This window comes from Sander vitreus, chromosome 17 (genome assembly GCF_031162955.1).
Source record: "Sander vitreus isolate 19-12246 chromosome 17, sanVit1, whole genome shotgun sequence".
NCBI classification, from domain to species: Eukaryota; Metazoa; Chordata; class Actinopteri; order Perciformes; family Percidae; genus Sander; species Sander vitreus.
Window position 1 is genome coordinate 28,538,869 of NC_135871.1, and position 24,374 is coordinate 28,563,242.

Consider the following 24,374-nt stretch of genomic DNA (forward strand, 5'->3'; position numbering starts at 1 on the left):
ATCCAAATGAAAAGTGAATAGAGGACGTCACCCTAAGTGTCCTACGAATGTGCGTACCGATGGGACTGAGACGTTTTTAGAAACTTAACAGCTAAACTGACCATTTTAAAGTATTTTGACAGGAAAATCCTATCTACTGTATACTATAACTTTTTTTTTTTTATCACGTACTATACTATATATATATTTTCATTGCTGTTGCTGCTATGATACCTTAATTTCCCTCTGGGTATTAATAAAAGGTTCATCTTATCTTATCCAACTCATTTTTTATGACATTTTTACTTTTATACATCCCCCAAAGTGTATTGTGATTAAGCTCCAGGCTCCACTGATTGATTGCTTTGAGATGGAGATTGTGTGTTTGCACACCTTAGCCAGAAAGGCTCGTACTCTCCATTTACTACTACAGTCTAATGACAGTGAAACAGATGTTTTCCAAAACATTCCCATGTAACTTCACTCCAACAGTGATTGATCATGAATTTGACAAGGTCCCCCTTTCTTCTTCTTTCCCTCTTTGTATGTTTGCAAATGTTTTGTGTTCTGGTATTGAGCTTCTTATATTGACTTTACTTTAAAAACACAACTTCAACATCAGAACTGGTTTAGTCTAGATCAGGATAAAAGGGGAAAGTGCACCACTTCCTGCTGCCTCTGACGTGCAGGTATTGAGCCAAGCGGAGATGCCAACAGCCCACTTAATGCTTAATACCGCTGTCTTTTATCTAGAGAAAAAATACAGTGAGCTGAGAGGGTAAAAAGAAAGGAGCACTTATCTCCTCCTGGTCACTAATGGTGGTGACCTTAGCAGCATTGGCATCAAGTAATGTTCAGAGGCCTTTCAAGTTCCAAATCAGACTTAAAAAAAATTGAGTCAAAAGCAAATGTCAGATAAACAGGGTGTGAAAATAGCCTTAATTATACTGATTTACCTTTGTTGATACAGATTTTGAAAATTAAGGTTGATCATGGACGCAGCGAATGGTAAACGCGACTAAATGAAATGTAATAGATTGTATTTTAACAGACATTGAATCATTTCCATACTGAATTAAAATAAAGACTTAATTCTTAGCTTAGTGAGCAGTATGAGACTAACATTGGAGGATAAGGCATTCTAAGGTAAAAGAAGGCATATGCAAATGATTAGTGACATGGAAGCATTGTTTACCCAGCTTTGTATTTACCACTACATCTCTGGAAACTCTACTGGAAACATTGTATGTTGGTGTTCTCTTCTGGTTATTGTCCCAAATTTGCATAAAATTGTCTAATTCTTAAAGATGTTGGGACCACCTCTGCAACATCGCCCCCACCATTTTATGACTAAGAACACAATCTGTGGTCAAGCCCACAATAGCTATCTGTCAGTGGAGCAATACAGACTCAAATAAAAAACTCTTTATTTTGTATGTATATCTTTAAACTGTGTCTGTGTGTGGCACCACCATTGTAAAAACAAAGTCCCACTGCAATGCCTATACACATAAAAGTGTGTGCACAATAGCAGGGCCCTGGGAGTCACACCTGAATGCAATGCAGCAGTTATTAATGTTATTGCTGTGTTTGACAGGGCACAAAAACCATCTACATGGAAGGAATAACCAGCATACTGACAATTTATTTGTTTGTTCTGACGGTGGCTAAAAAACACATTTCCCCCTACATGTTAACCTATATGAGAGAGTGTTAGAACATTTTGATTAACTAGTATTATTATAGTATAATTATTTAGGAGACAGGGGCCCTCAAATTGCTCAAGCGATAGCGGGCACAACGTGACAACCTCAGGAGTAAAGAAGTGCCTTCCTGATAACATCAAAAAACTGAGTTTATGCACTTTTTATGACATACTATACTATGACTTTTTATGACATTGTAATGACTTTTTATGACATACTATACTATGACTTTTTATGACATTGTAATGACTTTTTATGACATACTATACTATGACTTTTTTATGACATACTATACTATGAGTTTTATGACATTGTAATGACTTTTTATGACATACTATACTATGACTTTTTATGACATACTATACTATGACTTTTTATGACATTGTAATGACTTTTTATGACATACTATACTATGACTTTTTATGACATTGTAATGACTTTTTATGACATACTATACTATGAGTTTTTATGACATTGTAATGACTTTTTATGACATACTATACTATGATGTTTTTATGACATTGTAATGACTTTTTATGACATACTATACTATGACTTTTTATGACATTGTAATGACTTTTTATGACATACTATACTATGAGTTTTTATGACATTGTAATGACTTTTTATGACATACTATACTATGATGTTTTATGACATTGTAATGACTTTTTATAACATACTATACTATGACTTTTTATGACACTGTAATGACTTTTTATGACATACTATACTATGACTTTTTATGACATTGTAATGACTTTTTATGACATACTATACTATGACTTTTTCATGATTTTTTTCCAACATACTACGCTTTAACGTTTTTCGACATACTAAACTATGACTATTTACGACTTGTTTTTGTCTTCAATAATGGGAACGATAAATACAATTCCGAACTAGTGCATTATGGGCTTTTTCAAATAGCTCAGCAAGATAAGCTGCTGAAGATCTAATGAATCTAATTCATTGACATACTAATACTTTTTTTTTCGACATACTATATACTGTGACTTTTTCATCATTATTTTCGACATACTATGCTTTGACCTCTTTCGACGTACAATACTATGACTTTTTTCAACATAATATACTATTTTTTATGATACTATGACTTTTTTATGAGTTATTCCAACATTCTAAACTATGACTTTTTATGACGTTTTCTGTCTTCAGTCATGTAAACAATAAATACAACTCTGAACCAGTGCATTATGGTCTTCATAAACAGCTCAGTGAGATAAGCTGCTGAAGATCTAATGAAGATTGGAGGTTGAGGGTTCAATTCTTTGACATGGTAACACTTTTTTTTCCACATACCATACTATGACTTTTTTGTCATGCTATACTATGAATTTTTTATGACTTTTATTTCGACATAATATACTATGACTTTTAATGACATTTTATAACATACTATACTATAACTTTTTTTATTACTTTTTTCAACATACTATACTATGACCTTTTTATGACTTTCTTCGACATACTATACTATGACTTATGACTTTTTTTCAACATACTATGACTTTTTATAACATACTATACTAGGACTTTTTTTCGACATGCTATACTAACACTTTTTTATGACTTTATTGACATACTGTTTTTGACTTACTATACTAGGACTTTTTTTTTTCCACATGCTATGACTTTTTAAGAAGGTGAAAATGTCCCCATAAATGTTCAGAAATGTCTGTATTTATTGATAGTTTTTTAATGATGGATTGAATTGTCTTAACACATATACACTTTTAAACCATGCTGTTCTTGTTGGTAAGTAGATAGCAAAAGAGAGAAAGGGGAAAGAAGAGCACGGCCACATCCATTGTACATTCGCATGTCTGATTTTGTAGAAAGGTGACAGGGTTACTCTAGGGACCCATGATATCCACAACACATTTCATGGTAATCCAGCTGTTACTGTTCTGGAGTTGAGACCTGTACATTTATTGTTTTTCCATGGATCACTTGGTCATTGAAGCATTTTGGCTGATGGTTGTATTAGACAGGTCAGGAGAGCACTAGAGTCTTCAGTGGTCACTCTTTCCAGTAGCTGTTGAGACATCAGGTCCAGAACTGAGACTTGTTGTGCCATCCTTAGGTTTAGTAAGATGTTGAACAAAGATGCGAGGCATATACGGCGTATACAAGTTAACTAATGTAATTGAGAATGGTGCGTCAAGTGTTAATAATTAGTCTATACAAAACTGTGACTGTTGAGATGTTGTGTAATTTTTATGTAAAGTGTATATCAAGTCATGCTGTGCTCAGTGCCTTTCCATTGTGTGTTTGTCCATTCAGGTTGCTGAGCCAGTATGTATGTAACGCTATCAGCAGTGTTGGATAGTCTATAGTGTTGGCTGAGCTTGTCATTTGACCTTATTGACATCCTGAGAACACGATCAATACAATCTCACAACACCAGAGGTAAGAACACACACACACACACACACACACACACACACACACACACACACACACACACACACACACACACAGATCCAATTACCATACGAAAAGGCATCAAAATGTTTTAATTGTAAATGTACAGATTTATGCTCATATGGACATCATATGTGGTGAGCTGCCCCTTTGTTAATACAAATCTCGACAACAAACTGGTGCAAAATAACATGAAGACAAAACGCCTGAATGAAAACAATCAGGCTTAATATATAGACAGTACATGTGCATAAAACATACAATACTGTTCAAAAGTTTGGAATTAGCTGTTATATTGATGTTTTTATTCTTTTCTTCAATAATAACTTTTTTTAACAGAGATACAAAAACAACAGTATAATTAGACACCAAGATGATTTACATTTGAATTAGTTTTGGCCGCAAAGGAAGAATGAAATGATTAAAATATCAATTTAGTTGGTCTCCACAGTGTTGCCCGACAGAGGAGAATGCCGTTGGAACCTGGATTTTGAATTTGTTTTTCCAGTCCAGAAAAGCGTAAGTGAACAGTTATTTGTCAGTCCGTAATATGTTCAGCTGATATTCCAACAGTGCTAACGCCAGACTAACATTCTATTTCTATTGTGAAGTTGGAAGAAGAGCTTTGCTAAAGCAACACGTTGCCGTTTAATTCCAGCTTGTTATAGGCCACGTTATTATGCACTTGACACTGAAACAGGAACCTATTTCTATTTAAATGTGCACACATTTTAATGCTAAGCTTCCAGTTTCTTTTACCAATGAGGGCTGATTTTTTTCTATTCCTTTTCAACTGCTGCTCAAAATGGATCTTTGTCTCTCTCTGCCCTTTCAATTGTCTGTCTGGTTGAAACATTATACAGCGTTTTGTTTTTCAGGTACAAACCAAAAAACATTAATTTGTAAAGAGGACTTTTTACAACGTAAAAGCATGAAAGAACATTAAGAGAGTATTCCTCTCAGACATCTGACTGGACCCAATCAAGCTGTTATGGCAGGAGATTCCAAACGTTTGAACGGTAATGTAACTCTTCTGTGTATGTGCAGTTGACAAAAGTGACTTTACAATATTTGATGAAGGTTTTAACATGATTGGTGAAGGGAAAAACATTTTGCCATCACTCAAAACTTGTTATGATATGCATAAAATATATATTTGGAAATGAAAAGAAACTGTGGGTACAAGCAAAAAGGGAATACTGCACAGACTTGCTTTGTAAAATCTATTTAGTCTTTGTTTTAAAAAAAATCCTTAGTGCATTTGTAAAATTGTTTTTTTAATGAATTTGCATAATTAATAAATATTACAGAAAGAGATACGTTACATAAAAGTTAGTATCACAAGTAAACAGGCATGGAATTTACTGGATGTCATGAGAAAAGATGTATAGTGTATCTTCACAGTAATAACTGAATTAATAGGCATATAATTACCATCAGTAGTATGTGTTTGATGATACCGACCTTGAGGTTACATTGCAGCCCAGAATAAACATTACATTTGGATGATCACTTGCATAATATTATCCCACAGAGGGTCCTAATGTACTGGTAAAGCATTTCACTTATAGTGCATATACATACGTGTATAAGGCCCACATCTACAGATAATAGACCCTTTTCCATTACAGAGGACCTGAGCAGATATCAAAATGTAGAACTTCAAATGTTGGTGCAGGGAAAAACAATAATTGCATGTATTTCATAAAGGACAAATCGCAACAGTTACATCCAATGATCTTCGTTCTTTAACATCTCAACAGTAGTAGACTTTAAAATTCCCAGAGGAGACTTTCTCCTCAAGCAAATCCTTGTCACACAACACCGCCCACAACAGTGTTTTGCATTGATCTAGTTAGGTCCATGTTGTTCTTTCCAGTGTTACTCCGGAGTCCGAGTGGGATTTTAAGTCAGGAGGACTTTATTTCAGCTCAGTTAATTTCAGCTCAATATCTTTCACAGAAGCTCGAAGCTCTGGTTTAATGGTGTAAAACAAGTGTTTTTTTTCTCTGTCAATATGGCAGACTGCATGACAGAAAAGTAAAGCCCTAGAGATGCAGAGCCGCACAGAAGTGGAAAAGCCTGCCAGTATTCATAGTAAATGTCTAACCAAAGCTGTGGTGGAAAAACACATTTTCTCTGTCAATCTGCAGGTTTCCAATTCTTGTTTTCCTGGGACATCAGGACCAACATATACACACAAGGGACGAGAAGAGCACGTTGATGAAGAAGTTTTCTGTTTGATCTGGGGAAAAAGGGACCATGGGTGCCATTTTATCCCAGTTTGGGTGCCTGTGGATGAGATGGTGGATACATTTCCAAGCCACTATCAAAGACCATCCAAAGGACCCAATTTTGTAAATTTGCTAAAATCCATGAGAATATCTCCAGTGAAATCCCCTGGGGGCACTATCGCTATCTTGTTACCTCATTGAGGGAATCCAGTTTATACACAGGTCCCTTGATGGAGCACGGTGTGTTTGCGGTGCTTCAGACCCAGGCCTCTTTCTTTGAAGTCCATCACTCGCTGTTGTGATGTGTCGACCAGAGCACTGGCTATAGCAATACCTAGAAACCCAGAGAGAAAGGTGAGCGAATAGAGAGATATAACACACTGTTTCAGATGTAATTTCATTTAAAGCACTGCAAAGTCTTTTAAGTCATTTTCATTTTATTGTAGGTGGCCTGTTGAGCTGAGGCCATGGCCACTCCACTAAGTTGATTATGGCCGATGACCACCTACATCATTTTGTCAAATACACAAATTAATTTCCTATCTGTCAGTATTTTGAAATTCTTCTCTCTACTACAGAGGAAAAATGTGGAGTTCCACAAGGTTCTATTGCGGGCCCCCTCTTGTTTTAATATGTACACACTCTGAAGACACAACTGATTCTAAGAAATTGTTTTGCAATATTTAATAAGGGGCTCTGCTTAATTGGACAAAACCAGCTATGATATGCGTACATGTATAATACTTAATATGTATATAAATAATTTAAGATTTGGATATATAAAGGGCACTGAACCTAAAAGCAAAATATGAAATATTATTTTTCAGAGGTATAATATAGTCTGTTTTGGTTAAAATTGCAAGATTATTTGTAGTCATGTCTCATTTCTTTCTTTTCATAATAAAACATCAAAATAAATTGTTTATAAATATAGTTGTAAGTTTGGAAAGTGACAATAAAATGACCACTATCAAATAAATGTATTTGAATGTATTCAGATAAAATGTGTTTTGAATTATAGTTGAGCAATTTGAGGCCACAGAAAAGAATAGACTAGAAGAAAGGAAAGAGGTTTAACTGAAACTGTATTTAGATGAAGACAAAACCACATGAAAAAAGAATAATCGTTATGGGGAAAACAAAACTAAAAGCCTCGCCACATCGTCCTACATCCAAAATTTTCAATCAACATCTCTTAAAAAACAAAGGGGCTAATGCTGAAGTCACTGAAGCGTACCTCACACCATCCTTTCTCTTTCTTTTTCCTTTCTTCACCATCCAGCAGGATGTCATACCTCTCAAAACAACTTCTGTATCTGATGCTTGACTTGCTCTCCCCAGCAGAGCTTACAGAGAGCAGGCTGGATGCACCAAGGCATCAGATGCCTCGCAGCATTGTGTTACCTTGGCAGTAGCTGCTGTTGTTAATGTGGATTTAGAGTCATGGCAGCTCTTGCGAGTGCAGCTAGTCCTGTCGTTCCCTCCCGACAAACGTGGGCTCGACAATGCATGGTCATTACGACAAGAGCTCAATCTGCTGGGATGCAAGAGCCAAATAAACAAAGCAGGCAAACAGTGGAGGGAATCTGCTGCGCTCTTGATATGATTTGGATGCAGGATGTTTCCAGCATTTCACACTCAAGTGATTCTTGGGATTTTTTTTTCAGTGGGTGGAAAGGGGAAAGCCGATTACACAGATGCTCAGTGTGTGCCTGTGTGTGTACGTGACTCTGCAGGTTTATGTGTCTAACAGTGCAAATACTGTTATATACTGCATACACCTGTGCACATACATATTTTTGCAAAGTTCTGACACAGCAAGACCATACAGACCGATATGGCAGCCAACAGTTATGTGCTCTATGATTTGCTAGCGACACCTGGTCTGTTGGAACTTGGTTCATCATGAATGATTGTTGCACATTGGCACCTGGGTTTGTGTTGTCTACCACAGACAATACTTCAATTTGGCTTTTTGTTGCTATGGTAATTTGTGGTTTAGTCCAAATGGCATGTTTGCAGATCTTCTGTACATTTTAGGATAGGGCTGCAGCATATATATTTTTTTATCATTATTGCAATATCAACTGGCGCAATATAAACCTTGTGAAAGGCTGCAACATACCATGAAAAACTGATTTTTTTTGTGTAAGTTAAAAGAAAATATCAGTAGAAAACTGCACTTTATAATGTAACTGTAAATCTGTTTTTAGTGGTGCCTTTTATATTCAATTCAATGTTCCATTTGTTCAATAAAAGTATGTTGGAAATGTTGGAAATGATTTCCAGATTTGTTTTAATTCAACAAGCAATGTGTTGTATTTTTAGCAGAAAACTGAAAGCAGCAGAACTGAGTACACTTTAATATCTGTTTAGTGCAAGTAATATCATTATTGCCATATTCAACAACGTTATTGCAAATTTCCCTCATATCGCACAGCCCTATTTCAGGAGTAAACACACCTCTATAGGAGTTTGTAAGTTTGCCAATTTTACTTCTCTGCCACTTCAATGCAGTGCCAGTGAGCGCAGCACGGTCATCTTCTTTCTGGAAAGTTTGGACACCTGGTCCCAGTAATTCTTATATCTAAAGCCCTGCTCCTGTCACTTAAAGTCTTACTTCTTTAAGTCTAAAAAGATAAAGTTAGAGCTGACTTATCTTTGACCTACATGATAGTAAACTCAGTATCTTTTGGATTTGGACTGTTGGTAGGACTAAACATGACATTTGAATGTGTCAATTCCAGCTTTGAGAAATTGTGATAGCGTGTTAGATTTTATAGAGAAAACAATCGAGAAAATAAATCAACAAATGGATTGCTATTTAACATATTTGGTCATTGCAGCCCTGCAATTGGTCAAACAAAGCGAGCATGTCTCCATTCTGAAATCTTAATGTCATTTTTTAATGTGCATGGTAGAAAATGGATGGAAAATAATGTTACCATGCAACATTTTCACGCAGCACATGCTGATCCTTCATTTAATCAATTGGTGGGTTTGTTTTTTATTGTGTTATAAGACAATGAAAACATACAATACTATTATGTTTTTGTCTTTGAATATACAGTACACAATCCATAATCTTTTGGGGGAATATTTGATGTTTTGACATTGTTATTGTGTTTTCTTTATATATTTTCACTGTATGGTATGCATTACAGAATACAAAACAAAAACGGTACAAAGTTAAATCAAGCTATTGAAACCAAACATTGCATAGAATAAAAACATAAGTTATTACTTATTTTCTTAGTGGTCACAGAAAAAGATGTTCTGATGTTTCAGTTGTGTGATTAAAAAGCTTTAAACATCTTGTTAATCTTGTGATTAAATCCCTCTCAGTTGGAAATGACTGACATATCACATAAAGGAAAGAAAGTGGAAAAAAGACATGGAACGGATCAGGGAAAGGAAACAACATTTCAGACATTATTTAACCTAAGCTGCTCTGATCAGACAGAGAGCGGTCTGTAAACTCGAGACCAAGACAAATGCAACAGCAATGCCACCAGTTATTTCACATCAACAAAATCACCTCCACAAGACCTCAAACTAGTGATCCATCCGTCTGAATGTGGTGTGCCAGCCAGCATGACTTAAATACATGCAAACCTGTCTGCGAGATATAAAACACCAGTTCTCATATCACAGCCAGTTCTAATGAAAGAGAGAGCACAAAGACTGGGAAAGTGAAAGTAAAGAAAGCTACTAATTCATTTCTAATGTGACATCCAAATGTTCTTCCATCAAAATAGCTTTCACCTTTGACAAATTGCCATCATAATTGTGTTGATGTTTCCGGGTGAACACACACACATCTCCATTTTCAAAATGAAATTGGTCAAAAGTAATCAAATTATGCTGCAGGTGAGTGCAAGTGCTCATTTGCTGCTGTGGCGACTGGGCACGTTAATGTGATTGTTTTGTCAGGTGAGTTGACGCATCATTAGCACCCCCCCCCCTCCCCCTCCTGATAGACTAATGGGGTCATTAGCAAGAGACAACAGTTCCCAGGAACACATATCGGCACAGGTCTGATGTGCAAAACTGGGACTGCAGCTGGAAAACATGTGTGTTGGGAGGAGCCCGCTCGCTAACCCGGTGACAAACCTCACAGCCAGGCCCTCCTCTACTTCCAAACATCAAAGCTTGGCTTCTGACTTTGTGTTCGCCCTCATTGAAGGCACCAGGGACGGTAGCCTGCTTAGGATCCAGTATAATAGTAAACAGAAATTACCAGAGCAGCGTCTGTTCTGTGAAGCCAAGTAAAATCAAAGTTGATACAAACATTGATATTCACATATTTATGGTTTAATAGAGTTCAGGTTTTAAAAGGCCGACAAACATGACGCACGACTACGACTGCTTTGATGTACGCATGTAAAATTCAGGTTTGATCCTGACTAACTAGGATGCCTTTCATTCATTTTACATGACAGTGTTTGGGAGTGCCTTTCTTTATGCTTGTTTGAATAATGCATGGGGAAAAATATCTCCAAATGACCTGAAATTCATATATAAATGTCTCTAAAACATACAGTATCTGAACGAATAGGAGAACGAAAAGGCGGAATGATGTCCCCAAAAAGTTGAGGCAGATGCTTTATAGTTCTGAAAAAAGTTTAAAAGTTGTGATTTATGTATATGTATTTTTCAAAACAAGTCGCATCTATAATACAACGGTCCTCATCAGGGTCCTGACTTTGCCTTGCCTGTTTTTTTTATGCATCTGATCCAGTTTTTCAGATAGACCATATGTACATGTTTAAAACTCATTTTAACAGCAGCTTTTTTTGATGGCAGATATCTCATTTGGGTCATCTCAATGGGCGAACGGCAAAACAACAATCAAGGTAAGGACAGTGGCTTGATATGGTCAAACCTTCACGGCCACATAATAAATACTTGAGCTGCCTGAGAGTAAATACCACCGAGTATTTCACTAAAAGTCAACGAGCAGACGGATGGAGGAGTAGGGGTTGAAAGGAGAGTGCATCCCAGTGAGGAGCATGGTTTCAAAGACAAGAGAGGATCAAAGTATCGGAGATCCATTCCGGGTCAATGGAGCTGAGTTTCCGAGCGCTGCCCTCCGATTCCTGTCAAACAGCTCTCCAGTCGGACAACCAGAGGGAGACGGTGGGACAGAGAGAGGAGCATGTGTGAGGAGGTCGACGCAGAGAGAGGAAGAAAAGGACACCGATGCTACAGCAATGCTTCCAGGCCAGTAGTCACAGTTTGAGTCCGAGAGAGAGGCTAGGAAAGAGAAATACCTAACTCTTACAAACTTAAAAGAGTGTCTCACATTGACAAGACACAGGGGGTTGATCAAGCGAAATTTGCACAACTGTACACAGACACCAGTCTAATAGAAATATGACTCTACACTCTCCATTGGCTCCTGGTGCGTTTTAGAATCAATTTTAGGATTTTGTTTTCAAAGCCTTAAAAGGCCTGGCCCCAGTGTTTTTTAACTCTTCGTGAGCACAACCGTTTTTACGTCATTACGGTCATCCAAACAACTTCTTTTAAAGCCAAGGTACAAACTGTGGGGTGGGGTGATGGCGTTTTTGCAGCTGCTGCCCCGAGACTTTTGAACAAGTTACTATTATTATTATATAAATGTCACAATGAACTATTACAGACGCTGTGACATTCTTCCTTTCCTTCCACCTGCTTTTATGTAGCCTTTGCTGATTTGACTGTATTTTATGTTTTATTCTTTTCACTGTATGGTATGTTATGTTTTATTCTTGGTCCTTGATGTAAAGCACTTTGGATACCTGCTGGTTGCGGTAAAGCGCTATATAAATAACTGTTGATTGATTAATAGATTGATTGATTGACATTTTTAACACCTCACTGGAGACATGTTACGTGCCAGCCTGTTTCAAGACCTCAACCATAATCTCTGTCCCCAAGAAGCCAAGGACCACAGGACTTAACGACTACAGACCCGTGGCCCTCTCTCTGCTGTGATGCTCTTTGCTCTTTATTTATTTAATTTTTAATTTTATTATTAATTTAATACATACTGTGTACATATACTTATATTGTTTATACCTATACTTATTTTGTTTAATATTCCATCTAGAGAATGTGTGACGTGCACCAACAACACCAAAACAAATTCCTTGTATGTGTTAAAAAACGTACATGGCAATAAAACCCTTTCTGATTCTGATTCTGATGACCGACTCTTTAACGACATCTCTGAACTTCTTTCCTCATTACCTCAGCAATTTATTAAGCAGCAAAAGACATGGATGTTGTCTCATATTAGATTTTTTTTTTTTATAGTTGTGTGTCCTCTATGTTTTTAATACAAATGACCAAAGCCAATTTTATGTCCAGGGATAATACATTTGGCTTTTTCCTCCCTTTAGGAAGAGAGCCAAAATGAGAATGATACAGCAAAAGGCTGAATATGCTTTGTCAGGACTGAGAGAGAGAGAGAGAGAGAGAGAGAGAGAGAGAGAGAGAGAGAGAGAGAGAGAGAGAGAGAGAGAGAGAGAGAGAGAGAGAGAGAGAGAGAGAGAGAGAGGAGGGGTGTAGAGAGAATAAGAAGGCAACACAGAAAGCAACAAAGCTGAACCTGAAGAACAGAACACAGAAGCTATGTTTCAGAGAGGCATTTCCATGCACCTTTTTTTATGCACATGGTCACTGTGTGCACATCAGGGTGGAAACACCCACATTTTGAAAAAAATGCTACATAAAAGGTTAAAAAAAAACAGAAACAGCATTTTGACGTTTTGATACCTGCTTCTGCGTCCTCTACTTTAGAGAGAACAGTCATGCTACAGTATAGTAATGACTGCGACTGACCTCCCCTCCCTTAGAAAGCCCAGAAAATAAAGAATAAATAAAAGTTGAACGTGTCTGGGATCTAAGTAATTAACATCTCTGGTTCAACATCAGACAGTTCACATAGAGGTAGATGCTGAAAATCTCAGACATTTGCCTGTGCAGCAATTGAATGGAATCGTCACTACATAAGGAAACTGAAAGACAGAAAGATTGTGAAGGGATAGAACAGAGAGAAGAAGTGAAGATGGAAAGGAAAGGAAGAGATGGGGGGGGGGGGAAATTGTATTTTCTTCTTACTTCTCAGTTGATTCAGAGGTAACCAGGAGTGGATTTATCAAAGCATAACCACAAGGCCTTATCTCAGATTCGGTGCAGCAATATGCAAATCTGGTTTTATGGGTGAGGGGGCGTCGACATGGACTCTTACCACTCTTACAACCGCACTTAATTAACAACTCTTTTAATCACTTTTTCTCCCTCTCCATCTTGCTACCTGTTTCCACTCATATTTTTCAGAACTTAGACCAATCTCTCTAATCGAACCTCTCAGCCTTTTAATACCTCTTTTCTCTCACACGCTGCTCTTTCTATTTTTACTCACAAAGACTTTCAACATCTTACAGTACCTGTATTTTCTTTCCTCTTTCTTCTCTTTATACCCCCCTCTCTTTCTCTCTCTCTCCCCGAGATTCCCGGCTCAATCTCTGCTGCTGAATAGGCAGATTAGCGCAGAAAAAAGGCGGCTGTGAATACTGCTGCGCCTCTGTCTCTATTGACCCACTATCTAAGCTCGAGAGAGAGAGAGGCTGAGAAGGAAATGTAGCCCACTGTCTTTCTCTTTCTCTCCTTCCACAACGACTCCACTGCACCAAACGAAGACTATGTGCAGTCCGGTAAATCCATTAACCACTGATTGAGTCCCATTTTATCTGAAACATTAAAGAAACAAACCAACTGTGGCTGTGGAAGGCACAGCTTAAAGAGGTAAAAGTGACAGGAGAAAGATGAAATGAAACAAGCTGTCGAGATGGAAGACTGGAGCCAAAAATAAGATCTCATTCCCCAACCCCCTTTTTTTCCATTCCTGCCCTCTAGTTCACCAGTCCTAGGTGTCAGTCTTTTTCTCCTGCTTGGTCCATCATGTCAGGCCACTGTAACTTTGAATCAGTCAAACTGTCACTCAGCGGTCAAGCTGTTCCTCTCCTGCGCCAGTCGCTCTCGAAGGCAGGCACCATGTGTGATTCGTCCACTGCAATTTGGCTGACGACAGCTGTCAGCCACTCTAACAGCAGTGAGTTGCGTTTACTCACTGTCATTTCCTGGATTAGTGGTTGGGTTATAGGGCCAGGAATCGTGCATGAATGATTGTTTTATCAGAGGATTTGGTTTGGCTATAAACACAGCAATCTGGGTGTTATGCGAGTGTGTTTCCGTCTCGCTAGATCAGAAAAAGCCATACAAGAGCTCAGAGACCCCCTCTACTTCTGCAGTGTGTAATCTGATCACACAGACAAACCTGTGGAGAGAGACAGAGAGAGAGAGGAATGCAGAGTTTGACACTCAAAAACAAACAGCTATGCTATTTCTAATGTTCTAAAACTGTAATGTGATAACAGTGTCCATGTATCAGAGAAAAGGTACCGTCTTGCAGGATAATGTAACTGTTGATTGGATGTCTTTTTACATCTGAAGTGTTGTTACAGAAGCACTGAGACATAGGCCAACTGTACCATGTGGTGCAACACCACAACTTGCATTTGACAGTTGAATAATAAATTAAATATATATATAAAAAATAAATAAAGCACTTGTATCAATGCATGTCTTTCTCATCCAAGAGCCTTCACCAGTGCTAGTGACTGGTGGGAGGGCATTTAAACAGTGAGATGTCAATTTCATGCCTTGATTTTGTGATGTTTAATCACGTTTACAGCCTCGTCTGGCTCCTATCTACATGAGAAACCGGTGGTTCTAGTCTGACCTCCTTCCTAACCCTAACCCAGCCACCCTGCAACAGAAAGTCATTTCAGTCACTTGTATCTGCATCCTCTTTCTTTTGATCACTAGTAAAAGCTCAGGGCCATAGGTGAGGGTTGGAACATAGATTTCCTGGCATATCCCGCTTCAATGTGAGTCAGCAACTCCCACATTACTTTACCAATCTGCCTGTCGATCTTGCGCTCCATTTAACCTTCACTCTTCACTTTATGTTTAAAGGCTTACAAACTCGCCACCAGTCAGTCAAACTGATGTTGCCTCTTGGACAACGCACAAATGCCTACAGTACTGTTTGACTTTAGGTCAAAAACACATTTCATGTCGTGTAGCATCACATTTGTCGCCCTTAAGGCCAATTTATGCTTCAGTGATGCACGTCGCTCGGCCGTGGCTTGTTAGCATTGCATTTCCCCCTACTCATTTCCTGTTCTCCTTCTCCATAAACAACATGAAATCAAAGAGAGAGGGTTCACTTTTCCTGCTACAGATTTCCCACCGTGGTCAAAAAGCACAGGATGGACACTTTGTTTCTCTCACTACTCTAGAGTCGGTACTCGCTCCGTAGCTAATCACACAAACACACACATGCCAGCCCTGCTATTCTCTTAAAGAGATCGACGCAGACACCAACGCACAAGTATAAACTTCAGGCCACTTACGTAAGCGACGGCGAAAGCTCTGCGTGGAGCCTCCGCGGAACCATAAATCACAATTCACTGTAGGACGGACCGGCTGCACTGCATCACAGAATTTGATTAAATAATTTTTTTTGTGGAGTGTGGATATTGAGAGGTAACAGTGGCTTCTTATGAGGCAGTGCAGCCTGTCAACCCATACTGACACACGTCTCACTACTGCTACTGACAAATGGGCTTACATAGAAAGCAATATGCCTGGGTGTTTTGATGCCAGTTGTAAACCAGGCGATTAGAGTTTAGAGAGTAATGGTATTAACATATTATTTGTAATCTTAACAATCATACCCCAAAATAACAAAGCAGGCCTGCCTTGTTGCATGATCCAAATTTTCTTCAAAACGAAAAGCCAATTTCGGCATGTAGCTTTTCCATAACAAAGGGATTTTGAGAACAGCAACACACAGAGAGCGGACATCCAGCACGTGTCAGTCTTTATCCTGGAAATGTACTTCCGTTGATCCAGACTAATCTTAGTGTGGCCGCTTTGAAGGATACAGTATCACGTTGTTTAAGGAGAAGCACAAACTCATCACTGGAACATACACAACGCCACACTCTTGGTCTGAGGCCTTAAGCCTGAAAAGTTTAAGGAATGATACAGAAAGAGAGAAAGAACAAACAAGACAGAGTGAGGAATATGGGTTGAAAAACTGGCAGCTGAGAAATTGTAAGGCTGGTGCTGCAGTCTCCCCCCACCACTTCTGAAGCCAACATGGGTGTCTTATGTTTTTCTCCCTCTTACATATAAAGGGTCAGTTATTGGCAAAACCTCAGGGGAGCTGAGCAAAGGAGGACAACAAGAAAAACAAAGGGAAGAAAGAGAAGACAGTGCGAGGGAAGGCGTGCTAAAATAGGCTCGCTCATCGAGGATTCCTCTTGAAGTGTCTCCCACTGAGGGTGGGCGGAGCTAGCCTGCAGTGACTTCACGTTCATACATGATAACATCAATGGAGGACTGCTGTCTGACCCTATGTAGAGTGTTCTCTGGGGAGCAGGGGTGGGAGGATGGAGGAGGAGGGGGGGAGCCAGAGACTGGGGATGGATGATGGGTGGGCGAGTTTTATCTGTGTTTTTGAAGTTGTATCGTGTGTGGTTACTGTACGTGTTTGCATGTTCGTCATTGCTTGCGTTTGTATCTGTGATCATGACTGACTCTGTGATCACTACACAAACAGACAAGACAACCCAAATCATCGATTCAAGGCTTCAAACCCTGGTAACAACGACAGCTATGTCATTGATTTGATGAGAAAAACAACAGAGGAGCCTGGACTTCCCCCAGAGAGCAGCCTGACAAGAACTGACAAGCCTCCTATTGGCCCTAATTTCCTGAAAATGAGTCTGCTGCTGCTGTGACGAGCTAATGTCGAAAACATCGGGTAGGTGGTGAATGGAAAACCACCAGTGCTTTCACTTTGATACATGTACACTGTCTTTACGCACTTTTAATGTCCTAAAACTGGTTTTATCTGCAGTTTTTTAATCTCAATTTGCACTGCTGGACTTTTGCCAATGGCCACTGTGTCTCTTTCAGTTTATGTTGGAATTTTTGGCAGAACCAGTTGGGTTCATCCTGTTAGTTTCTTAAAGGCTCAGGTATGGGCCTTTGCATAAGTCCATTGCAACGCTTTTATCCTTTTATACTCAGGCATTGTTATTTGTGTGTTACGCCTACAATGTTCTGCCTGTCTATTGGTGTGTGTCACATTAAAACATCTGACAAAGTCTAAAATCAACAAATGCAGACCTTTATAGGCTTCACTATTCACATGTCCACTTTTTACAAGCGCATGCAAAGCAACCGCAACGTAAACACCATACAAATTTAAACTTAGACTCTCACTTTTAGCCATTTACTGGTCTTCCAGTTGCTCCTAATGCACTTGCTACCATTAACCTCAAGGGTATTTTTTTAATCATCATAATTACCTCTTGGTGGAGCAAACTTTCATTTTCTGTCTCATTCTCAAACACACTGTCACTTCTCATTCCCTCCTTTGTACTCACCCTTGAAAAAGAGATCCTTAATCTCAATGGGTTTCTCCTAGTTGAATAAGACTACAATACAGTGAGTGCTGATACGATTTTACTGGCTTCAACATAAAGCACCTTCTATCTTGAGAAAAAATGCTTTCTTGCAAAGTGCGTCATTTTCCGTCTGCTCTGCTCGTTTCCTCTGTCAGGTACTCGCCGTGTTGAAGGCTATGCTTCCTGTCTGGAGCAACAGAGGCTTTTCACACCTGCTCCAATTACATACAGTCCACTTTCTAAAGAGCAAACTACCAACACAAGAACTGGCAGCAGTCTCCCAAAAAGCTGCAGGGGAGATGGAAAATATAAAGAGAGAAAGGTCTCGGAGACTGAGTGAGAAGATGGGCTGCAGGGAGAGAAGGTCGGCCTCATGCTGACGGTGCATAACGCTCCGGGCCTCGGTAGGGTCTGTGAGGAAGTGCTGCTGTTGTTTCAGTGATTTCTACAGCCACATGGTGGTCGGCTGGAACGACTGAGGGATATCGCATGACGTCCGTCTATACTGTAGCAGCAACATGAGCTCAGACTGTGGAAAGTCAGGATGTCTCATTTAGGGGAACAATTGATCCAACAGCAAGTGTTGGGTGGAAACCAGGCAGGTCTAACCACATCAGACCTTCTTTAAAAGGTGCCATATGTCAAAAGTGCATCTGAATAATTCATAATATCACTGTGAAAGACATGCTGATGCTAACAGAGAGAACATACTGCAATCACAGGATAAAAACATTTGACCGTTTGATTTTTACAGCACGCTAGAAAATTGTTGATTTGCTCTCCTGCTGTTTTTCTGCTTTCTGCATTTATTTTGCATAGTTTGAGAGTTCAGCTGAACTTTCTACAAAACGGACTTCCAGCAGTGAAACAATAAAATTACAGTTTTAAAAAAAAAGAGCAAGAACTTCTGATCATTCACCGATTAATTGTAAAGGCTAGAACATGTCAGAAAACTAAAAAGAAAAGTTCAAACCCCAAATAAATTCATGCATAAAACATATGAAAGAGAGAAAAGCAGAACATCTGAAGATTTAAACAGTAAATTAGTCAATAAGTTCTATTAGAAAAGCATGATGTTGCTTCCCCCTTAATTGCCAGAGTTGGATGCACACCTCCAGTACCTACAGAACATTAAAGTCTGGGTAAAGCAAAATCAGCGATTTCCTTCTAAACACATCATACATGTTGAAAACATGTGAGAGGACAGTAAACTGAATTGTGGAGTTAAGACCGTTAAACAGTTTTTTACCATTTCTGTGTCCAGGATTTTTTGGGGCGGCACGAAATTGGGCTTAGTTAATTGTTTTCAAATCAAAATCGCGATTTGACAGAATGCGATGAGCTAATCGAGAAGACCGCGATTAATCGAATGTGCAATATTTAGCTGAATGTTTGGTGTAACATTTAGTTTAACATTTTGTATTCCTCTTTTCATTATTATAGTTACTGTTTTTTTTCAGAAGATAAATCCTGGAATAATGTTACACATATCACAGGTTGTTTACTTTTTTTTATTACTTTATTTATTGAAAGGACAAATCCGGTGCAAAATGAACCTAGGGGTTAATAACACATTTGTACCGAGTCGACCGTTCTCTGGGATATGTTTTCATGCTAATCAAATGTGACCAGTTTTAGCGCAAACCACTAATTAGCTAATACGCTAGTCATCAGGCTACGCGAAAGTAAAAAGAAATCTCTATTTCTATACCACTAATAAGGTTCAAAATAGCACCACACTTCAATGGTAGCATAATGAGGGTCCCTACATGTAAACCGAAGCATTGAGAACTTTGTAAATGTACAGACAGTTTATTAAAAAGATAGTTTAGAAAGACTGTACTGTTCTGGTTACTAGTTACACGGCGTTGGTGGTCATGACTGTTTTCCCAAGATGGCGCCTGCCTGTATACCGAACGGTACCGTCTTTATAAACTCTCTTTTAGCTAATTAGCAGTTTGGGCTAAAACTGGTCACATTCGATTAGCATGAAAACAAATCCCAGAGAACGGTCGACTCGGTACCCATTCGTTATTAAAAGCTAGGTTCATTTTCCACAGGAATTGTCCTTTAAGGTGCAATATGTAGCAAAAAAAAAAAAAGAAATCGCAAATCGAATCGTAATCGCAGTATCTGGCAGGAAAATCACATTTAGATTTTTTTTCTTCAAACCCTAGCTGGAAATCATGGTTCGATGACACACTGGAGTCATCGTTAACATAACCCCTGCCCTACTGTATAAAAACATTGTTACTACTACATTTAGAGTGTATACCAGCAGTGCCGTTTCGTTGACCACGTGTGGTAGCTAATTTTATATCATTTATCTGTCATTCAGATTTGGCTGGGTGGTTAATAACACATTTTCCTGTAGTGTGACAGATTAGGAACACATTTATTCTCGCTATACCTGGGGTCTCATTTATAAAACTGTGCGTAGGATCCTTACTATAAGTGTACGTACGCCCAAAAGCCCAAAATGGCGTACGCCAAAAAAAAGTCAGATTCATAAAATCCTGTGTACGCACACCTGTAAGCAATGTTCCCTTTATAAATCAGAGATTACCTACAAGTGTGCGTACGTGGATCAGCCTCTTATCCCGCCCTGTACATGCCCATTTTTAAACATAAATAGTCAATGCAAAGCACCTCGTGAATGCTCATCAGTATATGAATGACACTGGCTGTTGTTACACTGAATCATGATGACTGGCGGAGAGAAAGCAAAAAACATCTCATTCGTTCAGCAATTGCTGCAAATTGAATTATAATTTCAGCCTGTTCTTGCACAGTGTAGGGAAACCTGATCTATAACTACATGTATTAATAATACCGTCCAAAACTCAGGGACAGCTTCGATATACCAGACGTATATAATAAGATTTAACAGAACTATATATTATATCCAAACAAGCCTTAGTTATAAAGTTGAAGATTATATAAAATATTCATAAAAAAACAAAAACAAACACTTAGCCGTCTGACATTTCCCTCTGGAAACAGCCGGTTACCCCCAGAGTGGCGAGGACCTGTATTTGGAACGGGATGGACTGGGATGGCACGGTTCCGGTGCGTTATTGCCCTCTCTACTGGACCCGATTCAGTACATAGATCCAAGAGCACAGCTTTAGGGAATCTAAATCGGCATATTAGCCGGTCATCGTCGTGGTCCCTGAAGTCTCTTTTTCTCCTGATTCTTCCATTAGCGTATAGTCCTCCTGCAGTGCCATCATGCAGCATTACGCATTGTTTACAACAATTTGTGATTTTTGCCAACACAGCATCAACTAGTGGTATCCCTCCCCCCGAGATACAATTTGAAGACGAAAGAAAGTGTAATAGGCAAACACACTTTTCTTCATGCAGGTTTTGTCACAAACAGTATTAAAGTTAGGACCAATAATGAGGACATTGAGGGTAACGATTGCGCCAGAGCTTTGACTTTGACATTTGATGAAATATGCACAGTATTGAAGACAGATAATTAGTTATTTACACTGTGTTCTGCCGTTATCTAATGCTAGGGTATTTGATGCTATTCTGTATTCCATGGAGTCGGGCCATCTCCTCCTCCTGCGCTCTGTAGCGGACAATGTGGCGGTGAGACGGCGCCGATTAAACATTAAGAACACATTTTTATTTAAGATTTGAGTTGGAGGTGTGTATGGAACAATTATCCCTCAGTACAAGCGCAGATAACACTGCTGGATTTAATTGTCATGGTAACGGATGATATGGAGTGAAAAAATGTGCATGAGGCATCAATACTTGAAAATATTAGGAGTAATCGTTCTTCCCATTTACTTTCTGCAGTCTGACTTCAGTTCACCACCTCACCATCTGCGTCGCCAATTCCTATTTTGTCTCCAAAATGTGCGTACGCACGGGTCAGAGTTTGCGTGGAGGACCGCACGTTCTCCCGTCAAGTTTGTTTTTTATAAATCACAACCTTTGCGTGGGAAGTGGCGTACGCACATTTTCAGCCCCGTTTTGTGCGTACGCCATGTTTATAAATGAGATCCCTGGACTTTAAGATAAGGGATAACCCCCACAGAGCTCCTACTTACATATTTATTTATTACGCTCTGTCACCTCAATCTGTGCAATATGTCATTTCTATTCATCCGCACCGTACTCATCTGTATATCTGTGTATATATACTGTCTGTTTATATAAGGGTGTTTATTGTGTAAATATGTTTGCATTATTACTATTATTATTATTATTATAACTAATTCTATTTTTTCTATTTCTTATAACACTTTCTGTATATTTTTTCTCCTATGTCTATTTAATGTGTAGTTGTGTTATTCTGATGTTTTTTTTTAGCTGCTGTAGGACAGGAATTTCCCCAGTGTGGGATTAATAAAGTCTATCTTATCTTATACCATGAGCAGATAACATGGACCAAACCTCTACATTTGTCAGGCATTAAACTGGTACTCACAGATTAAAAGAGCAATGTCTTTGGATAGCCTTGAATAAAGATACGACTTACAGGGATTGAACATGTAACCTTTGGCCTTTAAAACATCCTTTTACCCTATTAAGCTGCCTGCTGTGTGGCTGCAGACTGTTCTAATGATGACAGCGGCAGGAAACATCAAGTCATTTTGGATGACTCCTCCGATGCCATCACATTTTACTGTGTTTTTCTGCTTTAGTTTAAACTGCCAGAGCCTGTTTTACATGTGAGCTGATGGGAAGCTGCTGCGAGGCACACGGGAGGCACCGCTCGCTACATCTGGACTATTTCTTAGACATCGTTAAAGGGATCACAATCTGTAAAAGGATCACAAATGGCGTGAACTGTGTTTTTGTGAGCCTACAATGACAAAGATGAGGTATTTCATGGATCGGAGACAGCTGACAGTTTACAACAACAGCGACAATCAAATGAAAATGGAGAAATCCCCAGTGGTAGTGTTGATGTCTGTTACACTCAATCATAAAAAGGAACATTAGCTGTGTCTGGTAAGTGTCTCTGACAGTTGGACATATATACTGTCTGCTGATAGTGGCAAATACTGCAGCTGGTCATCATGCACCTGCCTTTTTCAAAAATATCAGCACAAAGCATGATTGAGGCAGCACTTTTTCCCCCAATGAAAGGCATAATATTCTGCACCACCTTACTGGACAATACATGCCAGGCATACAAAGAACTGTTAACAGGCCAACAACTAATTAGAAGGAAATAAAAAATGAAAAAAACACTGCAGAAGTAGAAAAAAATGGCACCAAATAACTGAATGAATGAAATGAAACTATGCTGATGAAACTATGCTGATGAAAAGAAGAGCATGTACACAGAAGCTTCAGGTATTTTTAGCCAATAAGCCAATGTCAATTAGTGTCCTAGATGGAATTAGCATGACTGTGTAACCTGTGCAATCATCATGCCCCAAAATTGTCATTGAGAAAGATGAACAAATATCAAACAAAAAGAAGAGATGCAATACCAGATTCCATGTGTCGTGTGTGTGTGTGTGTAGTTGTGTGAATCATACCAGACTGTCCTGGTGGAGGTATTCCAGATGGGACTCTGGGCAGATACAGCAGCACCGTCAGAACACCTGCTCTGCTCCCCCAACACGGCTCCATGGCTATGGGCTTCGGCACCGCCTGCACGCACACGCACACACACACACACACACACACACACACACACACACACACACACACACACACACACACACAGGATAAACAAATTAGTACACACTAGACAGAACATAAGTAAAAAGATTAGAATTAAACATCATAAAAAAGAAAATGAGATGCCAGTGTTTGGACCACAGATTGATTATATAGATTAATTTCCCCTTTCAGACAGTGTCACAACAGATGCTGGAACACTAGCATCAGCGTGTGTATACGTGAGTTTTATACTTCCTATGTGTGTATAGGAAGGTGCACAATGCTCCTATCAAGCTAACAGAGCAGCTAGCCGATGTAACACACACCCAGAGCTCATGCTGCCACCTCCCCCCGTGATTGAAGCTCCCAGCTGGGGGAAGCAGGCTGGACGGCAGCCTATGGAGCTCCGCCTGCTGTGCAGCTAACGTAGACAGGTAGGAAATCATCTGTCTCTCTAGTTAAGTGTGCAATACACATTTAGATATCAGCCGTCCATTCTATTCAGGTAGGTTTTTATATCCATTATTATATCCCATCAAATAAGACAATTAGATCAAGTAACAATTGTTCTGAGCCAAACAGTATAAGGGGCTTTTCATTTCCTTATTATTAGTCAAATGGAGCCAAAACTCCCAGTGTTGTAGTTTGTATATAAGACTAATATCTTTTTTTTTTTTATCTTTGCAGATTTACCGACAACAAAAAAAATACTGTTATACAGGTAAACTAGTTTAAATGTATTTTCAACTGGATTTTATGTTTCCAAAAGTTACTTTCTTGCAAAGGGATAATAATCCAACACACTTTAAACAGGTTTATATTGTGCTAAGGGCAGC

The 24,374-nt window shown here is 38.9% G+C and overlaps 1 protein-coding gene across 1 annotated transcript in view; it reads right to left on the reverse strand.

Moving 5' to 3' along the window:
* Positions 1–4,283: 4,283 nt before the first annotated feature.
* The window catches only part of LOC144532834 (attractin-like protein 1), a 287,336-nt gene continuing 267,245 nt past the window's right edge, over positions 4,284–24,374 (reverse strand). The window contains exons 29-30 of the mRNA XM_078273772.1: positions 23,412–23,526; positions 4,284–6,701 (exon numbers count right to left, since the gene is read on the reverse strand). Of these exons, the coding sequence (XP_078129898.1) occupies positions 6,580–6,701; positions 23,412–23,526 (237 nt within the window). The 3' untranslated portion in view covers positions 4,284–6,579. The remainder of the gene's footprint in view (positions 6,702–23,411; positions 23,527–24,374) is intronic.